General features: G+C 46.9%; 1 protein-coding gene across 3 annotated transcripts; it reads left to right on the top strand.

The window, feature by feature from the left end:
* The first annotated feature begins 7781 nt into the window (after positions 1 to 7781).
* Lyrm9 (LYR motif containing 9) lies at positions 7782 to 19032 on the top strand. 3 transcript variants are annotated; one of them, XM_051179844.1, is made up of 4 exons: positions 7782 to 7895; positions 15554 to 15694; positions 17586 to 17678; positions 18767 to 19032. In XM_051179844.1, the coding sequence occupies exons 2-4, from the start codon at positions 15569 to 15571 to the stop codon at positions 18782 to 18784; spliced, it is 237 nt and encodes a 78-aa protein (XP_051035801.1). In that variant the 5' UTR covers positions 7782 to 7895; positions 15554 to 15568; the 3' UTR covers positions 18785 to 19032. The 3 variants fall into 3 exon arrangements, with proteins under 3 accessions (XP_051035801.1, XP_051035800.1, XP_051035802.1); XM_051179843.1 differs by lacking the exon at positions 7782 to 7895 and adding an exon at positions 8755 to 8787; XM_051179845.1 differs by lacking the exon at positions 7782 to 7895 and adding an exon at positions 9976 to 10054.
* The last annotated feature ends 1065 nt before the right edge of the window (positions 19033 to 20097 follow it).

The raw sequence follows: 20097 nt of genomic DNA, 5'->3' as shown, positions 1-20097 counted from the left end.
GCAAGCCTATATATACAGTTGTAACAGTGTGTGTGTGTGTGTGTGTGTGTGTGTGTGTGTGTGTGTGCGCGCGCGCGCATGTCAAAACTAGAGGTTAGTGTTAGGTATCTTCTCCAATCACTTTTCACCCTGCTTTTTCAATCAGGCTCTGTCATTGAACATGGACACCACCAATTTGGTTAGACTGGTTAACCAGCAAGCCCCAGGGAACATCCTGTCTTCCTGCCTGTGCTGGGATGACAAGCATAGACTGCTGCTTCCAGCTTTAACATGGGTGCTTGGGATTGAACCTAGATCCTCATGCACTGTACCCTGAGCCAGCTGCTCATCCCTGGGTGGAGTAACTGCTTGTCATTTAGATCCCTATCCAAACGTCATATGCTTGAGTGATGCAGTAGCCATTGAGTGATAATCACCTTTTTTAAAGTGTGTGTGTGTGTGTGTGTGTGTGTGTGTGTGTAGGTAAGAAGACAGCTTGCAGCACTTGGTTCTTCTGCACTCTATGGGCCCACGGGCTTGACCTCAGCTTGGTAACAAGTGCCTTTACTCTCTAAGCCTTGTCTCTAAATCCCACTGTTATCTGACTGTAGATCGGTTGCTTATGATTCATACTCTTTTTGTTTTCTTTTTCTCCTTCCTTCCTTCCCTCCCTCCCTCCTTCCCTCCCTCCCTCTCTCTCTTTTTTTCTTTCTTTTTGGTTTTTCGAGACAGGGTTTCTCTATATTGCTTTGAGCCTGTCCTGGAACTCGCTCTGTAGACCAGGCTGGCCTCAAACTCACAGAGACCTGCCTGTCTCTGCCTTCCAAGTGCTGGGCTTAAAGGTGTGTGCCACCAACGTATTCTTTCTTTCTCTCACATTTTCTGAGACTCTGGAACACAACATACACAATGATCATATGCTTTATTTATTAATTATATTTTAATATTTATTTTACTATTTTTATATTTGAATGTTTGCCTTCATGCATGGGTATGTACCATGTACATGCCTGGTGCCTGTGAAGATCAGAAAGGGTATTAGATCCCTGGGACTGGAGTTACAGATGGTGGTTAAGTTGCCATGTGGGTACCAGAATGGAACCCAGGTCCTTTGCAAGAATAACAAGTGCTCTTACTGCCAAGCCAACTCTTTAGTCCCTATTTTTTCATTTTTTAAAGATTTTATTCTTATTTTTAACTATGGGTATGCATGTGTGTCTGTGTTGATGTATGTGCTTGCTGGGGGAGTATTTGCTCTTGAAGGCTAGAAAAGGTCATCGGGTCCTCCATAGCAGGAGTTACAGGCAGTTGTAAGCTGCCCAAAGTGGGTTCTGGGTACTGAACTCTGATACTCGGTAAGAGCAGCAAGTGCTCTTAATCACCAAGCCATCTCTCCAGCCCCCATATATACTTTGTTTATTCTGTCTCCTGAGAACCTAGAAGACAGTTGGTATCTGCCAGGGCCTCTGAATACATGTGTTGAATGGCTCCAATAGAGAGTGGAGAAAGAAATCTGTATGGTGGTGAGCAGGGGACATTTGGTTCATTTGTTTTTGAATAGGACCCCCCCCCCCCGTTTAGTGCTGATCAAATTTTCACATGCCTGGTGAGCACCCAGGGATCTTGTTAACATGCGGACTCTGATTCTGCAGGTCTGGGTGAAGTTTCTGCATTTCTGACAGGCTCCGCATTTGAGGCTCACACTGCCGGGCCACAAATCACTTTGTGAGGAGTAAAGCTCTGGACCTCTTCAGTATGTTGCTTGGAATGAGCAAATGGCGATGTGGAGATTAATTAGGGGTGAAGCAGAAGTAACTAGCATCAGAGACTTTCACATCTCTCAAGGGAGAGAGCCAAGAGAACCCCAGGGGGATGAGTCGTCAAAGGCACACGGCAATATGCCTCATTGTAACGGGGAAAGGAGACGGGCTGAGAACTCTGAGGGATGTTCTCATCTGGTGGTGTTGACCTTTCCCATGGGCAGTTAGCTGAGAGTGAGGCTGGAGGTGGAGTGTGGGAGCTCTGAAAAGCAGTCATTTTCTTCCCAGGAAGTATCCGGGATGCATTTAAAGTCAGACCCATCAGCTCTGTTGTGTAATTTTCTCAACATTAATCTGCTTGGGGGCAGACTGGAGGAGGATGATAGATTCAGGCAGAGTGAGACAGGCTGAGGATGCGGGGAGGGAGCTTTTAGTGTGGCAGGACCCTGACTGGGACCCTGCTGCTCAGCTCTGTTTTTGTGGAGCTACATCTTGATATGGTCACACAAACACACATCTGTATATACATCACATCACGTACTAAATCTGTGACTAAATCTATGCATTTATGACTGCCATGACTAGCAGAATCAACAATGACCCTGCCCCCACCCTCTGATCCTTACCTTCTGCCATACTTGACTGATTTCCCACTGCCCCAAGCAACTAGGTCTCTGCTCGAGAACACGGCAGGCTAGCCCTACCAGGGAGCCAGTGCCCTGAGAGCAAGCATCATTCAACCAGTAACTAAAAGGAATGGCCCTATAAATACTTAAGGGCACTAACCACACTGGCTCCCAGTGGGAGGCATGGAGTCTTATGTGGTACCGCCTTGCTTGGCAGGGCTCTGTAAGCATAGACTGTCTTCCCCTAGCCTTTTGTCTCCATTCTCGTACTGGGTGTTTCCTAGATCCCTGTCTACATAAACTATGTGCTCTCAAATCCTTGCATGAGTGTCCTCTGGGGGATTCCAGACTGACCTATGCCCAGTCATAAACTCTGATGCCTGCCATGGAGACAAGACCATCTGGGAGCAAGTCATTGCTCCAGTGTAGGAGTGGGTGTCAGGGAAGGGCAGGAGGATGCATTTGTGAGGTGGGATCTAAAGGAGAATGGCAGAAGGGACAGGGTACTTTTGAAAGTCTGAAGAGTCACAGGGCTGTGGCAAAGGGTTGGAAAGAGGAAGTGAAACTTGAAAGTCTAAACCCTACAGGGCCATGTAGGGTGCAGTCAGGAGTTTGACCTCTGTATTCAGAGAATTTCAAGGAGCCAGTAAAGGGTCTATCATAGAACAAAGACAAGATTTGACCTGCCTCAAACAACAAGATGGGGGTGGAGAGGCAGGGGGCACAGAAGATGAAAGGGATGCAGTTGTCTCGGTGATGACTCCAGGCTCTAAAGATAGTTTGTCTGAGAAGGGAGGGTATCAGCATGTGTTTGCCAAAGTGGACAGTTAACTATTAACTACATCCTTGATTGACCAGAACACCCCATTTCCTGTCTATACCAAAGAATGGTTTCCCCTCACTAATGTCCACTAAACCCCCCTCCCCCGCTTTCCCTTGGCAGGTTCACTTAACTTTACCAGCCCTTTCTCTTTTGGATAGTATGGACAAGGTTAACTCCCTTCTCCCTTCCCTCATTCTCTCCTTTGCTCATCTTGTCTCTTCTTCATTCCTCCTCCTTCCTGTCTTCCTCTTTCTTTTTTTCTTTCTTTCCTTCTTTCTCCAACTAATTCTATTTAATAATTATTTCCTCCATTTCAGTGAACTGTGGCATTGAACTCTTTTTATTCTTTTGTTTTTGGTTTCTATGTGGCTTTGGAGGCTGTCCTGGAACTAGCTCTGTAGACCAGGCTGGTCTTGAACTCACAGAGATCTGCCTGCCTCTGCCTCCCAAGTGCTGGGACTAAAGGCGTGCACCACCACCGCCTGGCCTTTTAATCCTTTTTTAATGATTCATTTTTTTATGTGCATTGGTATTTTATCTGCATCTGTGTCTGTGCAAAGGTGTCAGGTTCCCTGGAACTGCAGTTATAGACAGTTATGAGCTGCCGTGTAGGTGCTGGGAATTGAACTCTAGGTCCTTTGGAAAAGCAACCAGTGCTCTTAACTGCTAAGCTAGCTCTCCAGACCCCTGGCATTGAATTCTTATCTGTGGCCATCTTAAGATTATTCTTGTCACTAGTAGAAACAGTTACAATTTGAACCAGGTCATTTAAAAGTGAATCTTAGCTGAGTGGTGGTGGCACAGGCTTTTAATCCCAGCACTAGGGAGACAGAAGCAGGGGGATCTCTGTGAGTTTGAGACCAGCCTGGTCTATAGGGTGAGTTCCAGGAGAGCAAGGACTGTTTCACAGAGAAACCCTGTCTGGAAAAGACGAAAGAAAAAAAAGGAAGGGAGGGAGGAAGGAAGAAAGAAATGTTCACAACCACATTCAGGTCATTAGTAAGATTACTATATATGCCTTCTGCAAGCGTTTATTGTCTTCTTTCTCTCCCCCCCCCCCTTCTCCCTCTCTACCTCCTTCTCCTCTTCCTCATCTTCAGTAGTCATTTTTTGTTTGTTTTTCCAGACAGAGTCTCTCTGTATAGCGCTGGCTGTCCTGGGATTCGTTCTGTAGGCCAGGCTGGCCTTGAACTCACAGAGATTCCCCTGCCTCTGCCTCCTGAGTGCTGGGAGTAAAGGTGTGCACCACTACCAGATGACCAGATAGTTTTAGTGTGATCTAGGTTTGTTTCAAACTCATGATTCTGTCTCAGCGCCCCCTAGTGCTGGAATTACAGTCATACATCACAATGCCTGGTTACACTTAATCTTTTTACGAAAAATTTCATTCCAAAGGTAATTTACACAAAAATTACGTATATAGGTGTATATGTTAATTACAGTCTTAAATCGTGAGACATGTTTCAACAGACAAAAAAGTGGAGACTCAAGTGCAGAGGTGGCACATGCCTAATTACCTATGTGGCTACACCTGCAGCTACTGTCAATAAATTACTACAGAACACACCAGGAGTGTAGACTGGCAGGTACCAGCCAAGCAGGTTGGATTTATGGTACTGCAGAAAGTAACACAAGATCAAAGTCCTGGAAGACTAGGCTGGAGTGTATGCTGTGAATTGTCAGGGCTGTGCCTTTTCTTTCTTATACTCCTTTTTATAAAAATCTTGCATCTCCGCTCATCCCCTTCTCCCACCCAGTAATTACAGAAGAAAAGACACTAGATGCTGAGATCTCATATAACCTTTTACACCCGGTGTTTTCATTGTCTTACTAACAAACCGCTCTAGCTGTCAGCCAGAGCTATGTTCTGCAACACCTAGGGTGGCAAAGATCTGTATAATGGATTTTCCCAGTTTTGCCTTGGTGATCTCTTTGGGCACATTCACCTGTCACCCTGTGTTCTGGCAGAATTTGAGTCATGCAAATTGCAAACTGGTAAATAGCAACTTTGCATATTTTGAATAGAAAAGAATACCAAGGTAGTGCTCATCATGTGTGCAGAGAAATCTGAGCTGAGGGGGATGGAGAGCAAGGGCAGATCAGAGGTCCTAAGTATTTTCTTCAAAGTGTTTATCATGCTTATTAAAGCCATTGTATATTTATGAATTAATTTGAATTATTTACATGGTCAACCTTTGAGACAATAACCCGGTTTAATCAAAGCATGAAAATGTATCATTTCTCTTTGAAATCTGGAAACGGGGCAGCTCAGTGGGTAAAGGCACTTGCAGCTCAGTGGGTAAAGGCACTTGCTGTCGAGCCTGGTGACCTGAGTTTTATTTCCTGGCCCCACAGAGTGGAAGATGGAAGAGAACCCACTCCCTCAGGTTGTCCTCTGACCTCTGCACATGCCACAGCACCTGCACACATAATAGTAAGCAAATAAATGTAATTGTAAAAATCTGGAAGTCAATTTAAAGTGAAAGTGCCAGGACTTCTTGCCTGGTTACAAACTTGCCACGGTTAGGCTAAATGACATTTCAGAAAGCAAGAGAACATGGCCATGTATTTCTTAGGGAAGCTGATAAATTCCCAGTGAGATGGAATCTCCTGCACAGCCAAACTTTGAGTGATAACTTTCTTAAGCAAAAGGTCTTTAAAGTTCTGTTTACCTTAAATATCATGAAGTCTGACATGAGGGTGTCCAGCCTCTGCAATTTCAGTGTAGAAGAGAATGACATGGTAAGAATGCTTGGGTTTTCATTAGATTATGGGCCTGGTGTCATTTTTAGGGAATGTTGGGACTGGTAAGAATTTTTTAGTTTTACTACTGAAATGAAATCTAAAATTCCTGTCAAGTTAAAAAGAATCACAATTAAACTATTCTTTTTTGTTGTTTCTTTTTATTTTTCAAGACAGGGATTCTCGGTAGCTTTGGAGCCTGTCCTGGAACTCGCTATGTGGATCAGGCTGACCTTGAACTCATAGAGATCTGTCTGCCTCTGCCTCTCAAGTGGTGGGATTAAAGCCATGGGTTACCACACCCCAGAACTATTCTTAAATCTGAGTCCCCACTGTGACTTGGTAAAAGAAAAGGAGTTGCTGCCCACATCTCTCCTTGTGGTGAGTTTCTTCTTCTCCTCCTTCCCCTCCTCCTCCTTCTTGCTGCTTAGCTGTCAACAAGAAAGTTTTGAGAACAATAAATGTTGCATCTCTATAAAGACAGGAGTAACACAAGAGCTGAGAAGGTGGAGCTTTCAGAGGTAGAGCTAACAGCTTGCTTCTTGAATATTTTATGAGATCTAGGTATTAGAATGAGGCTTCTGAAGCAGGAACACAGAGATCTAGGAACAAAAGAGCAGGGATGAGAGAACAGACTGTGAAATGGCTTAAAAATGTGACAGGATCTTAATGTTGAACTCGAGAATGGAATGATGGTGTCACTGCAGAGTGTTCCTAGTAAGGGCTCTAAAAGTATAATGATTTATTGATTGGACCTGCGCTAATGATGTGCCCTGATTATGCATGGGTAAATAAGAGGGTTGATTTATGAGGGTGCGATTGGATCTTTCAGATATATTTGGTCCAAGTCTACATGTTGAAAATAAATGAAGGTAATTATCTGGGTATTCCAGGGGAGGATCTTCCCACACTGCTTTGGAGACAGTGTAGTGTGTTTGGTAAAGAGGAGGAGAAAGGGGGGGTGCTGGTGAGGGATGGATGGAGATTCTAGAAAATTGAAGAACAGGGAAAAGAATAAGTTATTGAGAAATAGCCCCTGCTTCCTAAGAGGAAGAAAAAGAGATTCCTGGGTGCTGCTATACAGCAATTTTTTTTAATGAAGAAAAAAAAAAAGACATTATAAGAAATTGTCTTGTTAAAGCAACTACACAAGGAGCATGTGTAAGGAAACCGGGCTTTTCATTACAGATAGGTTTAAAAAGCCCCAGAGAAGAGAGACACGCAAAGAGAAGCGACGTTATCCACTGCTTTTCAGACAGTAGCCCCGAGAAGCTTGCAGCTTCATTGAACAGGGCGTTTGTCTCCTGATAAAGACTCATCTTTATTTCTTTCAGGATATAAAACTTGTATTTAAACCAATTCAGAGAAGCATTCTGACTTTAAACACGCGTAAGTGAGGAGAGCCGATTTAATGAAACAGCATTATTTCGTTTTCAAAGGATGATCCTGGCAGTAGCTGTGAGTTAAGATTCTGCATTCTTTCCCTCAATTATAATTATAGCTGAGTCTGAAAAGAAGCATGCCTATTACTGTCATATGTATTCTTCTGACAGGTGTTGTGGGAATGTAATTTGATGAAGAGACTTAAAATGCAGACTCCCTTCAGAACATAATTCCTGTCATCAACAGGAGGGGTTTAGGACAAGTCCTCCAAGAAGCCTTTATAAAGATCTTGAGCACCCTTAATATTCTAGCACAATCCAATCTTGGGAATATGAGGAAGAGCTTGCCTTCAGGGCTTGTTTCCAAAGTAGTAACGAAGACAAGAGAAAGTAAGCTTTGGGGAAGGCCAACTGGGTGGGGTCGGATCAGGATGCCCGCACCTAGTAGGACCCCGAGTCCCTCTGGCGGCCAGCAGAGGGCGCTTAGGCGCCTGGCGGCCCGGGGCGGGGCCGCGCTGGCTTCCGTCGCGCCGGCGCACTAGTCGCTCGCGGTGTCTGGAGTTGGCGTCCGCCGGGAAGGCGGGTGAGCCCTGCTGTGCGGGCCCAGGGCGGGGACTCGGGCGGCGGGGGCGGGCTGGGGATTACCGAAGCTGCCGGCAGGGCCGGGATCTGTGGAAGCCCTGGGGGCGATCCGCGTGTGCTCCGGGCTTCCCCCGAGAGCCGGCGGCACCTGTCGCAGGCGTAGTCCCGGAGCCGCGGAGGAGCGTGGGAGGCCGGGATGCGGGCTAGGAGAATGCAGGGAGCCAGGTCTCCGCCATGTGCTGCTGGCGTCCGCACTAGGCTGTGACAGCCTCGGTTCTATGGTTTTAAAAGAGGAGACGTGCCCCTCTGCTCTCAGTCGGCCTATGAGAACGCCCTGTTACCAGGAGTAATAACTGGGATAATTTTGGTTTCTGCAGTATGTAATCCAGGCTGGACTTGAATTCATAATTCTCCTGCCTCAGCCTCTCACGTGTACTGCCCATTTAAAGTGCACACGTTTAATAACTTTGAGAATGTGTTCAGTTGTGCATCTACTACCACTGTCGGTTTTAGAATATTTACTGTGACTTAAAAAAAAAAAAAAAAAAAAAAAACACTCCGTTAGCAGGCAACAACAACCCTCCCCTGTCCCTTTCCTTTTCTCTGTGCTAGGCAACCATTTCTCTGCTTTCCATAGATTTGCCAATTCTGAACATTTCATTGAAACGGAATCAATCATACGTTATGTAGCCCCCTGTTAATTGGTTTCCTGCGTCTTGCACGCCGCCTTCAAGGTTCACACATGGTGCATAAGTCAGCACTTCATTCTTTTTATTACAGAATGATTTTCCAAGGTCTGCCTGGATCAGTTTTTATCTCTCCATTTTCCCTGTGATGGCTCTTGGGGCTCATTTGAAGTCCTTACTATCACTTACATGTCCTCTGGGTATAAGGTATTGGGGGCCAAAGAAAGGGCAGGATAAAGTGTGACTTATCCTCCGGTGGCACGTGGGAATTGGCAGGGAAGAAAGAGACTGATTAGTTACCTGCTATGCAGGAGCTAGGAACAGCTGAGTGGTAAAAAGAAGGTCGCCTGGCACGGTCAAACCCCAGGATTCTCCAGCATCCCCACCTCCCACAGGAATGGGCACAAAGCTGGGACTGAAGGTTGTGCCAGTGGGAATGAAGGGAGCTGGGCTGACCTTCGTTCAGTGGGAGAGGGACTAGGGGAGGCAGGCTTGCTGGAAGAACATAAATATGCCAGATGGAGCCCTGGGGTGGGCGGGGGCAGGGAGCACACCATTCCTATTTTTCAACTTTTCTCCATCAAGAAGATTAATTGCATATTTTAAAAAATGGCTGGTGCAGGCTTAATTTAGCTTTTATCAGTGCTCAATCGAGCATAATTTCAGGTTATTTTCTGCAATTTCATTATCTTTTAAAATGTATGACTCTTTTTCCAATTATTTTTAGGTGCCCTGTGTTAGGACATAGGTTAGGGAAAAGTGCAGTGAGCTTACACGGCACTGGGTCCTTTCCGCTTAGTATCAGTGCCAGCACCCAGGAAGTTCCCTTTGTGCCCCCTCCCCCGTAATAGAGCATGTTCTTTTCTGAGTTTTGTAAATTGGTTTTGTTTTGTTGAGACAGGATCTTGGATAGCCCAGACTGGCCTCGAGCTTGCTGTATGGCTGGGGGCTGGACCTTGCACCCCCAAGTATCTTGCCTCTACCTCCAGAGTGCTGGATTACAGGGATGTGCCACCAGACTTGTTCCGTTTTGTAAATTGTGTGTGATGTCATTCGTGGGTGTCAGAGGACTGACTACCTTTGGGAGTTGGTTCTTTCCTGCCAGCTTGTGGGATACAGGGTTTGAACTCAGGTTGTAAGACTTGTGTCTAAACCATCCTACCACTCAGATTTTGAAGATTTTGTTTTCTCTGTCTAGTCTTCCATGTCCTGGAACTATAGACCAAGCTGGCCTTGGGCCCAGAGATCCACCTGCCTCTGCCTCCCCAGTGCTGGCATTAAAGGCATGTGCCACCACCTCTATTAAGACTTTTTTTCTTTTTAAAGCATTCCTTTTTTTCCCCCTTGTGTAATTGACATTAGTCTGATTTTTTTTCCATCTCTATGTAGCAGGATGCTTTAATGCTGTTGTATTTCAGAAAGGCATGGAGAGCAAGGATTTGTGGCTAAGTTGGGAATAACAGTCCAGTCAAGTGTGAGTACCAGTGACCGAGTCTGCTCTTGGATAAGGCCAGGAGAGTTCTTTATGGATGGGGTCCTTGGTCATGATCTAGTCAGCACTTTTTTCTTCTTCTCCTTCTTCTTCTTTTTAAGTTCGGGGAACTGAATTTGGGGCCTTGCCCATGCTAAGCAGTTCTATTAACACTGGGTTACCCCAGCCTTAGCCAGCATCCTTAAGCTTACACATTTAGCACATGCCAAGGAGGCAAGTAAGATGGTGGGCTTCAGAGTCAAATAGATTTAGGGTTAGTTCCTTACCTGACTGATAGCTATGTGACTACTGACAAATCTTAGCTTCTCTGAGTCTTGTTTTTTTTTTTTTTTTTTTTTTTTTTATATACAATGGGGCTAACAATACCTACCCTCTAATATTGCTGTGTTTAATGAGGTAATATGTGAAAAGCTGTCATAATTGCCAGGGACTAATTAGTCTCTTGAGGGAAGGTGACCAAATAGGACATTAGCTTTGTAGAAGATTCTGGATAAGCAGGTGTTGATCTTTTCAGTGGATTCCCAGAGCCTGGAAACTCAACTGCTTGGAGAGATGTTTCACGGATGAGCTGTGCTGGTGGCAGGCCAGACTGATTAGCTTTGTCTTGGTGTGTGATTGTTTCGGTGTTTTCCTTGTATACAGTGACTTAAGTAACAGATAGTGTACTGCATTAGCAGTACAGGATGGGGGAAACAGACTTGATAATATAGTTCATGGAAAAAGATACTTTGAAGTGGATGCCAGGGTCCTAGGGTCTGAGCAGAGAATGCAGTCTGGGCTGCATTCCTTGAATTCTCAGGTCATGGGGAGTCAGCAGGGTCTTTGCTCATGGAGCTGGTTAGGACATAATTAACCCTGCCGTTTCTCACACTGGCAGTGTGCTTGAGGGTGGAGGGAGGGGGGAAAGTGGAAGGGTATGCAAGCATCAGATACAGAGTGGGGCAGGGATAATGTCTTCCACCCCTGTGCTGGAAAGAGGATGACAGGGACCTCGAGAGTTGGCTGTGGGCAGTGGACTTGCTGATGGATCAGGACAGCTCAGACCTTCACCTGAAACACTTAACGTTTGTGTTTCTCCCTGGTTTGTCCCTTCTCTCCGTGGACTGGCTTTTGTTGAACTGTTTGGAAATAGTTGCAGAGCCTGTAACATATTTCTTCTTAATGCATGTACCTGTATCATGTAAAGAGCAAACTACATAACCACAATATCCGGCGATTCCTAATAACATTGGAAGAGTCGCACCAACTACAGCTGGTGCACAGCTGTAGAAGCTTTTGGATAGGGGGTTGGTAAAGCACTGTAACAACCCTTGGAAGTAACCACCCTGGCAGGACTGTCCTTGCACACAGGTGGGTGCCTTCCCATAACCCTGGCCAGACCTGAGCTGAAAGTCAGGGCTGGAGTGAAGAGGCTCTTTTGAAGTCACCACAGGTTTCCTCCTGAGCATGGTGCATGGTATGGGGTGTTCTGTGTTAGTAAGGGCCTCCAGGAGGTGCCAGACCCAGAGCTGAGTGTGGAAGAGTGAGGCCAGCTGCAGGAAGCCACGGGGGCATTAAAGGCAGAGGGAAGAGGATTACCAATAAATAGTGTGGACTTTACCGGGAGAGTGCATATTACATCAGCTCAAATGGGATGCAACTGTTATTCCGGGTGTCTCCATGAGAGTGTTTTTAGATTTAAATTAGTAGACTGAGTCAAGCAGACTGTCTTCATTAATATAACGGGCCTCATTGAGTCTTTTTAAAAACACATATTTAGACTGGGCATAGTGGAACACTTCTTCAAATCCCAGTGCTCTGTCATTCTAGCCAGCCACATCTCTAGTCTCATTCAGCCCCCTATAGGCCTGACTGCGACAGGACATCTGAGTCATAACACACCACCAGCTTGGTGGTAGAAATGGATTTGTTTACAGGTGAACCCACATTCTGTTCTTCACCTGTACCTGGGAAAGTCTCACCATTAGAGATGTAGGCCAGAAGATGTGGGGATTTGCTTGCCACAGTTTAACGATCCAGGGGGGTGGGCAAGGGTGGTACTTGGCCTTAGTTGCTGCTATTGTCTATACTATCTGGAGGGCATTAGATATTAGATGTTTACAAGTTATACTGTCATAGGGTGAACAGTCTGAGCCTTTCCAACATAAGGAAGAATTCTCTTGAAGCCATTTGAACTTTCCCTCTTAGGGTTAGTGTCAGAGGCAGTGGCTTTGCAGATTTTTTTTTTTTTTTTTTTTTTGAGACAAGGTTTCTCTATATTGCTTGGAGCCTGTCCTGGAACTAGCTCCATAGACCAGGCTGGTCTGGAACTCACAGAGATCCGCCTGCCTCTGCCTCCTGAGTGCTGGGACTTAAGGTGTGCACGGCCAATGTCGGGCAGGAGCCATAACTCTTAAGAGGCACAGAGAGGTAGAATTTGATAGGATTTCAAAACCAGAGGCTCAGGGATTGAAAGAAAAGGAGTAGTTGGATTGTGGGTGGCCATCTGAGTGTGGTTGCCTGGGAGATGGAGCTATCATGGAAGCACAGGGCTGGGGTGTGAAGCTAAGGTCAAGTCCAAAGGGCACTATGAGAGAAGTGAGCATTCTCAGGGTCAGGGGGTTGACTGTAGTTTTGGCAATGGTGCTGGGAGGTTCATTGCCCCCTTAATAATAGTAAACCCACACTTTAAATTAAATTAAAGCATTTTTAGTTCAGCTCCTCTCAGTGGACCCACACATGTATTCTCTACTTGTTATTACTGAGAATGACTAAGTAATATAATTGAGCTGAAAATAATCTTCCGCCCATACTTGCTGGGTTGGTTACTAAGTATTGCCTGGGTTTTAAAGCAGCAAAGCAAAGTTGTGCTCTTTCCAAATGTTAAGTTTGAGGACTGCAGATGGCAACCATCTGTTCTGGACTAGCATTTTACAATATTTGATTAGCACTTTATATAGTTTGGGGAAGCCTGCCAGCGGAGCTGCCTGTCGTTTTGGGACTGTAGTTATCCTCTGTGGTTGCCCTTCAGGTCTTGCCCATGATGGCTTGTGGGGTTCCCACCTGTTGGCCAGGCCAAAGCAGGGCTAGTCAGAATGGTGACATCAGGGACTTGAAGAGCCCTGTCCTGCTTAGAGTTCCTATAGCTGGACCCATTGAAGTGGGTCATAGATTTTTTTTTTTTTCTTTTTGAGACTTGTAGCCCAGGCTGTCTTTAAGCTCACTAAGTGGCTGAGGATGACGTTGACCTTGTGATTTTGCTACCTCTACCTCCCTAGTGCTAGGTTTACAGGCCTGTACCATCATGCCTTCTGTTTGTAGTGTTAGAGATTGAGTCCAGAACTTCCTGCATGCTAAGCTGTGAGGATCGCCCGCCCATCCCCATGGCAGCACAGTGATGCTACCCCCCCCCCCCCGGGGACTGTCAGAAAGGGCTTCCCAGAGGGGAAGGGTTCCGCCAGGGGTCCGGGAATGGAGCCCTGCCATGCAGACCTGTAGAGAACTGAGGTCCTTGATAGTTTGGAGATTCTGGAAAGAATTCCTGGGGCTGACATGGATGCATCCAGAACAGTGGTCAGAGCTCACTTAGTATCAAGTGTAGAAGAGAATGGAGTGACAGTGGGTTGTCAGGTAGCGTAATAAGACACACACACACACACACACACACACACACACACACACACACACGAAGCTCATATTGAGTTGTGGGATCTTTTGGAAGAACACATGTGATAGAGTGGTTAAGAGTGCTTACCACTCTTCCAGAGGACCTGAGTTTAGTTTGCAGAATTCTCATCAGGCGCCTCAAAATTGCCTGTAAGTCTAGCTCCAGGACATCTGATGCATCTGCGCTCTTTGGGCACCACACTCACACTGAGCATGCCCTCCCATAGACACGTTCATGCTATAATTAAAAAGAATCTTTAAAAATCACACAGTGTAAACATGTTTTTGAAATATCCTGTGGTACTCCATAAATATGTATAATTCATAAGATTTATGTAATAGCTAAAAAACAGATTCAAACTTTATTTTAAATATATGGAGTCCATGGACACAAAAGAAAGCATGGCAGACCGGTGTACTTATACAAACCTAGAGAAGCCAGTCAGAAGCTGCTAGAGGATGGGAAGTGGGGAGCTAGAGGGGGTGCAGAGAGGCCATCTTGGGGTGGATATGCTCACTCTTCATTCTGGTGGTGGGTTCTGCAGGGGCAGACATGTGAAATGTTACCGAATGGCTCACTATAAATGCATGCATTAGTTGCATGTCAATAGCACCTTTCCCCTAATATTTAAAAGACTTTAAGTTGTTTTTTATTTTAGTTTAGTTTATGGGCATGAGTGTTTGCCTTCTTGTACATATATATGGTGTACATGCTTGGTATCTCTGGGGTTACAGACAGTTGTGAGCTGCCCTGTGTGTACTGGTGGCCCACAGTCCTGTGCAAGAGTAGCCAGTGTCCTTCACTGCCGAATCACCTCTCCATCCTCTAAAACAAACAAACAAACAAGCAAACACAATGTTTTTTTGAGGCAGTGTCTCACTATATAGCCTTGGCTGGCCTGGAATTCACAGAAAGCTGCCTGCCTCTGCCTTCCAAGTTCTGGAATTAAAGACTTGTGCTACCACACCCATCCCTACTTTTATAAAACATTAAAATTACATCGTGTGTGTGTACATGTGTGTGCCATGTCACTTTTATGGGGGAAAGGACAACCTGAGGGAGTTGGCTTACTCCTTCCAGCATGTGGGTCCTGGGGACCAAGCTCAGGTCTTCAGCCTCAGTTACAAGCTCCATGACCCACTCAATCATCTTTCAGGTCCTTCCCCCCTTTTTTTTACTGGACCTTGGAGCTAGACTGCCAAGGTTCAAATCTCAGATCGAACCTTTATCAACTGTACGAGCTTAGTTTTTCTTATGTTTGCATTAATTTATGTTAAATGTATATTGTGCTCATTGTTATTAATGACTCAGTGAAATGAAGTCACATGCCTAGTTCTGGCTCCTCCTTGGTCATTCTGTATAGCTGTTTCTCCATGGTAGCCACTGTATGCATTCCGATCTGCTGAGCATCTCATTAGCATGCACATATCTGGCTTGGGATCAAGACTGCATGTCTGATGAGCTCATCTTGCCAGTGCTCTGTCTTTGTGACACTTTGGTTAGCAGCTTTGAACCTTTGGGCATTCTGCCCTCCTGCCTGATGCTCCAACTAGGATGTATATGGCTTGACTGCTATCTGGGGTTTTCTGCTCATTTCCTCTCTACACCTCTTACCTGAAGCTGAGCTTTAGAAGACTCTAGGCTGAGGCGGCACATTGGGTCCTTGTGGGCCTGTTCTATTCTAAGGCTATCCCCAGCCCAGGGTATAGACTTCTGGGGTCAGACCCCAAGGGAGTCTAGCCTCTGCAGATGGTTCATAGAGGGCTGGGATTGTAGGCCAGGACCACTATGGAGCTAGCTTGATACCTAAGAAATTGATGTTCTGTGCTTTTCAGGGCTGGGTCTCACAGATGGCCCCACTGCCGGGGGCAGAGCTGGTCCAGACACCGCTGCAGCTCTACCGTTACTTGCTGCGTTGTTGCCGGCAGCTGCCAACCAAGGGCATCCAGGAGCACTACAAGCATGCTGTCAGGCAGGTGGGAGCAGCCTGGGGGAGGTGTCTGCTGGGGCCAAGAGGCACAGGTGCCAGGGAGTGGGCCTAGATGTTTCCTAAGAAACACTAGAGTAGTGGGCAGCTGGCTGGCCCCTGGCTTCCATCAGTGACACAGTGGCTGCATCAGCTGGCATCTCGGTGCTGCTCTGCTGGGGCCCGAAGGAGACAGCTCAGAGGACACCAAAATAGACTAGGTAGAGGCGGACAAGAAACGAAGTTGATGAAGTTCCTTCCATGCTAACATGAGGACCACAGTTCCACATCTAGAGAAGGCTGGGGTGGTGGCGGGCACTTGCAATCCCAGCATTGGGGAGGCAGAGACAGGAGTCCCAGGTCCCAGAAAGAGGACCTGTCTTAAAGAAAATAAATAAATAAAAGCAAAACAAGTTTTGGGGACCACCAGGAAAGGCACGCAGCTCTAGATTCAGTGACTAAAGCCATGTCACAAAGTAGAAGGCAAGATGCCAGATCCCAGGCTAGAGAAACATGTAGCAGATGGGGATTAGAATACTGGCTGTGGATTAGGCAATGTTTATATTGATGCTAATTCTTATGAGTTTGATTGCTGTGGTTCTATCAGAGGGTCCCTTTGTTAGGAACACACAGTGAGGTTGTTAGGGGATGAGGGTATAGTGCCTGTAACTTACTTTAGATGCTTCTGTATAAAAAGGGTGATAAAACCAGTGTGGGAAAATGTTACCTGGGAAGTTTGCTCAGGAGTTCTTTGCACTTACACTATCTTTCTATAAGAGATCACTTCTGGGGCTTGGGAGATGGCTAAAAGGTTAAGAGCACTGGCAGCTTTTCCAAAGGACTCAGGTTCTAGTCTTTGCACCCATGTGGCAGCTCCAGGGATCCAGTGCCCTCTTCTGGCCTCTGCAGGTACTGCATGTATGTGGTTCATGACATACATATTCCATACCACAAAAAATAATAAAAAATTAAAAAAGTTATAAGAAATCATTTCCAAATAAAAAAGTAAAAGCTAAACTTCATACAGATATGGAAAAGAAAAACAACTGTGATGTGGTGGTGGCTCACATCTTTAATCCCAGCACTCTAGAGGCAAAAGCAGATCTACCTCTCTGAGTTCGAGGCCAGCCTGATCTACATAGTGAGTTCTAGGCTAGCAGGGCTACATAGTGAGCCCCCATCTCAAAAAGAAAATCAGAAACAGTGGTAGCAATAGACTGTGGGAAAAGAGAAGGGAGTGATTAGCTTTGGGGGATGCAGGGAAGACTTCCTGGAGGTGGCAGCAAGTGGGCTCCTGGTATGAGTAGGTGAATGTGGTTTGGGAACACAGGTAAGGGAGGGATGAGTCCGTTCTTTTGGAAGAACCCCGAGTTTCACATCAATGGGCCCAACTCTTAGGTCACTGGTCACAGGCCTGGCTGAATTTCCCCAGGATCTCCTTCCCCTATGCCTTCCCTCCCTTCCCCACTGCTTCCCCAGCACCAGTACCTGGTGTGGGGGGGGGGAGTAGTGGGCCGGTAAGGCCAGTCCCTCCCTAGCACACTGATCCAAGCACATTCCTTTGCTGAGCAAATCAGACACGGAGTTTGGCGGTTCCCCTTGGCCCTGATCAGCGGCCAGATAGCTCACAGGCCCAGAGGCCGGCCTCCTTTTTTATCCTCCCTGCTGGCTGTGCGGCCAGTTTTGCTGCCATAGACTAGGACTCTTATGCTGCTAATAGCAGCAAGGTTGGCTCCCCAAGCCTCATCTCGTCATCTCCAAGTAGGCAGGACCAGCATACCTCAGCAGTATACCTCAGGCTAAGAGATGACCGGGGCCCCACAGCCTCGTGGGACTGTGTGCTGAAGTTACCAACCTTGTGAATTTCGTTGGGCCATGTTCTTTTATGCTGAAACTTACAGGGTTTCCGGGTTCACTCAGATGAAGACAACCCTGAGAGAATCCTGCAGATAATTAAAAGAGCCATTGAAGATGCCGACTGGATCATGAACAAGGTGAGTGCTTGCTTGGCTCCAGGGAGGCTGTAACCTCCTAGGCCACTAGGGTTCGCCTGTGCATCACAGTTGAAAGCTGCTGCCCAGGCACCTGTTCTCCATCTTTTCCAGCATCCTTAGTCCTGAAAAGGCCAAATCAGTGGGGAGTGAGCTGACATGGGAGCGGGAACAGCTGTGTTTCCCTGGAAGGACAGCTTTACTGTTTGCCATGGCAGAGCTATATCTGGCTTTGGGGGAAGCGGTCTTAGTCTGCTCTCTGTTACTGGGATAAAACACTGACAGAAGCCACCTGGGGCAGGAAAGGGGTATTTGGCTTACAGGCTATCATCAAGGGAAGCCTAGGCAGGAATGGAAGCAGACACCACAGGGGACAGCCACTGACTGCCTTATGGCTTTCTCAGCCACCTGCCCAGTGGTGTCACCACCCACAGTAGTTTGGGTTCTCCCACGTTAACCATTTATCAAGAAAACGCCCCGCAGGTGCAGACAAGGCCACTCTGATGAAAGCAGTTCCTAAACTGAGGTCACCTTGTCCCCGGGGACTCCAGTTTGTGTGAAGCTGACAAAAACTAGACACCTGCCCAGGGCCTCTGCCTAGACTCTAGGTGGGGAAATGTGCAGAACTTGAGTGTACCTGGATTCTTGTTCCCCTAACCCAGATGCTCCAAGGGTGGGGTTTTTGTAAAACTCAGATTTTGACAGGGCATTTAGCTCAGTGGTCGACTGCTTGCCTAGTGCACAAGCCCCTGGGGCATATCCCTGACAGAAGAAAACCAAAAGCCAAAACAGAAACCAGAAAAAGAAAAGCCTCAGCAATTAGCTTTGAGGCCTCCCTTGCTGGGGACTCTTCTCCCACAAACAAGATTCAGCTTAAGGACAAGCCTGGTGAGCACCATACTCAGTCCCAGCACCTCCAGCCTCCCCGCCTCCCTCCCTCCTTTGAGCCCCTCTGCTTTTCCACTAAAGAAGAAGGGGCTAGGCACCAACTAGAGATGTGGCAGTGGAGTCTCACCACCTCACCAGAAACCCTTGCGGGGGAGGTGGGGATACCAGTGACATGACCAGAGTCCTCCTCCACTGTCTTGCAGTATAAAAAACATAACTGAGAACCCGGAGCTCGCCATGTGACTGTCCTGAAGACATTTGGAACTGAGAAACCTCCTGCTTTTGGAGCTCGGCAACAGCAGCAGTTCTGGAATATTCTTTGACCTTGTTGACTAGAAGCAAGAAAACACAAGTGACATTTGGTCAGGTGGCTCTTGTCACCGCAGCCATGTTGCCAGCATCTTTTATGTCTGCTCTTCCAGCCCGGAATGATATGCAGTTTGAAGAGAACTTGGTGTTTTTTTGCTTCTTCTCTGTGTTCCTCATCTTTGTCTATCTGTTTTTTTACTTTGTTCTGAAGGCAGTCAATTTATTCTGGAGGTCCCGTCACCATTCTCCGAGCCCCAGAGCAGATGCCCCTTCAGATGACCACCTGTACACAAGAAAGAGGAAGGGCTTGAGAACCAGGCAGCTGTGGATCTGAATCCCAGCCAGCATCCACAGCTTCAGTGCTGCCTGGGCGAGCAGGGGCGAGCCTGGGTGGGGGAGCTAGGTACCAATGATGCGTTGTACACCAGCTTCGTGCACAGACCTTTTGAGGAAGCCACTGCTCTGCCCTTCCCCAGCTCCAGCTCTGCCTCCCATATGCCGCATCCTCTCTCGGTGACTTGTCTGTGAGTTTGTCCTGTGCCATCTCAGAGCCCCACCAGCCCCAACTGTGCTGTGCTGTGTCCTCAACCCGCTAAGGTGCTGCTCTTCCTGACACTGTCCCTCCCAACAGGCTCCAGACAGAAGTCCCGGCCCTGGGGGCAGTGAAATGTATACCGCATGAGACTGGGAAGAGAGTGCAAGCAGCCAGAGTAGACACCATCAGGTCCAGGCTTCCATGACTCCACAGTGTGTCCTCGCCGGCCCTCCTGGGCTTTGACCCATCAGGGGAGGATGAGAGGGAAGGAGAGGAGGAGATCAGGTCCAGGGAGAAGCGAGCTGAGCGGCCCGAGTTAGTGAAGTAGCTGGAAGATGGAGAAGCAACACTGGGAGTTGAATTTCCCCCCAGCACTCAGCCAGCAGGATGAGCTAGTGCCTGTGAGTCCCTGCAGTTATGTGAGTTGGAGTGACCTCTGTCTGTGCAGAAGTGGTTAACAATACTGAAGCGTGTGTGTCGGTTTGTGAAAGCTCACATTTTTTTCTTCCCCCCCTTTTTTTGTTTGTTTTTTTTAGACAGGATCTCACTGTGTAGCCCTGGCAGGCCTGAACTTTAGAAATTTCAGCAATCCTTCTGCCTCTGCCTCCCACGCGCTTAGATTATAGGTGTGCCACACACCCAACTATCATTATTATTAACTTTTTTTTACATTTATTCATCTGTATGTGT

The sequence above is a fragment of the Phodopus roborovskii genome, unplaced genomic scaffold, assembly GCF_943737965.1.
Source record: "Phodopus roborovskii unplaced genomic scaffold, PHOROB, whole genome shotgun sequence".
Taxonomy (NCBI): domain Eukaryota; kingdom Metazoa; phylum Chordata; class Mammalia; order Rodentia; family Cricetidae; genus Phodopus; species Phodopus roborovskii.
This window is presented reverse-complemented; position numbering and strand designations above follow the sequence as displayed.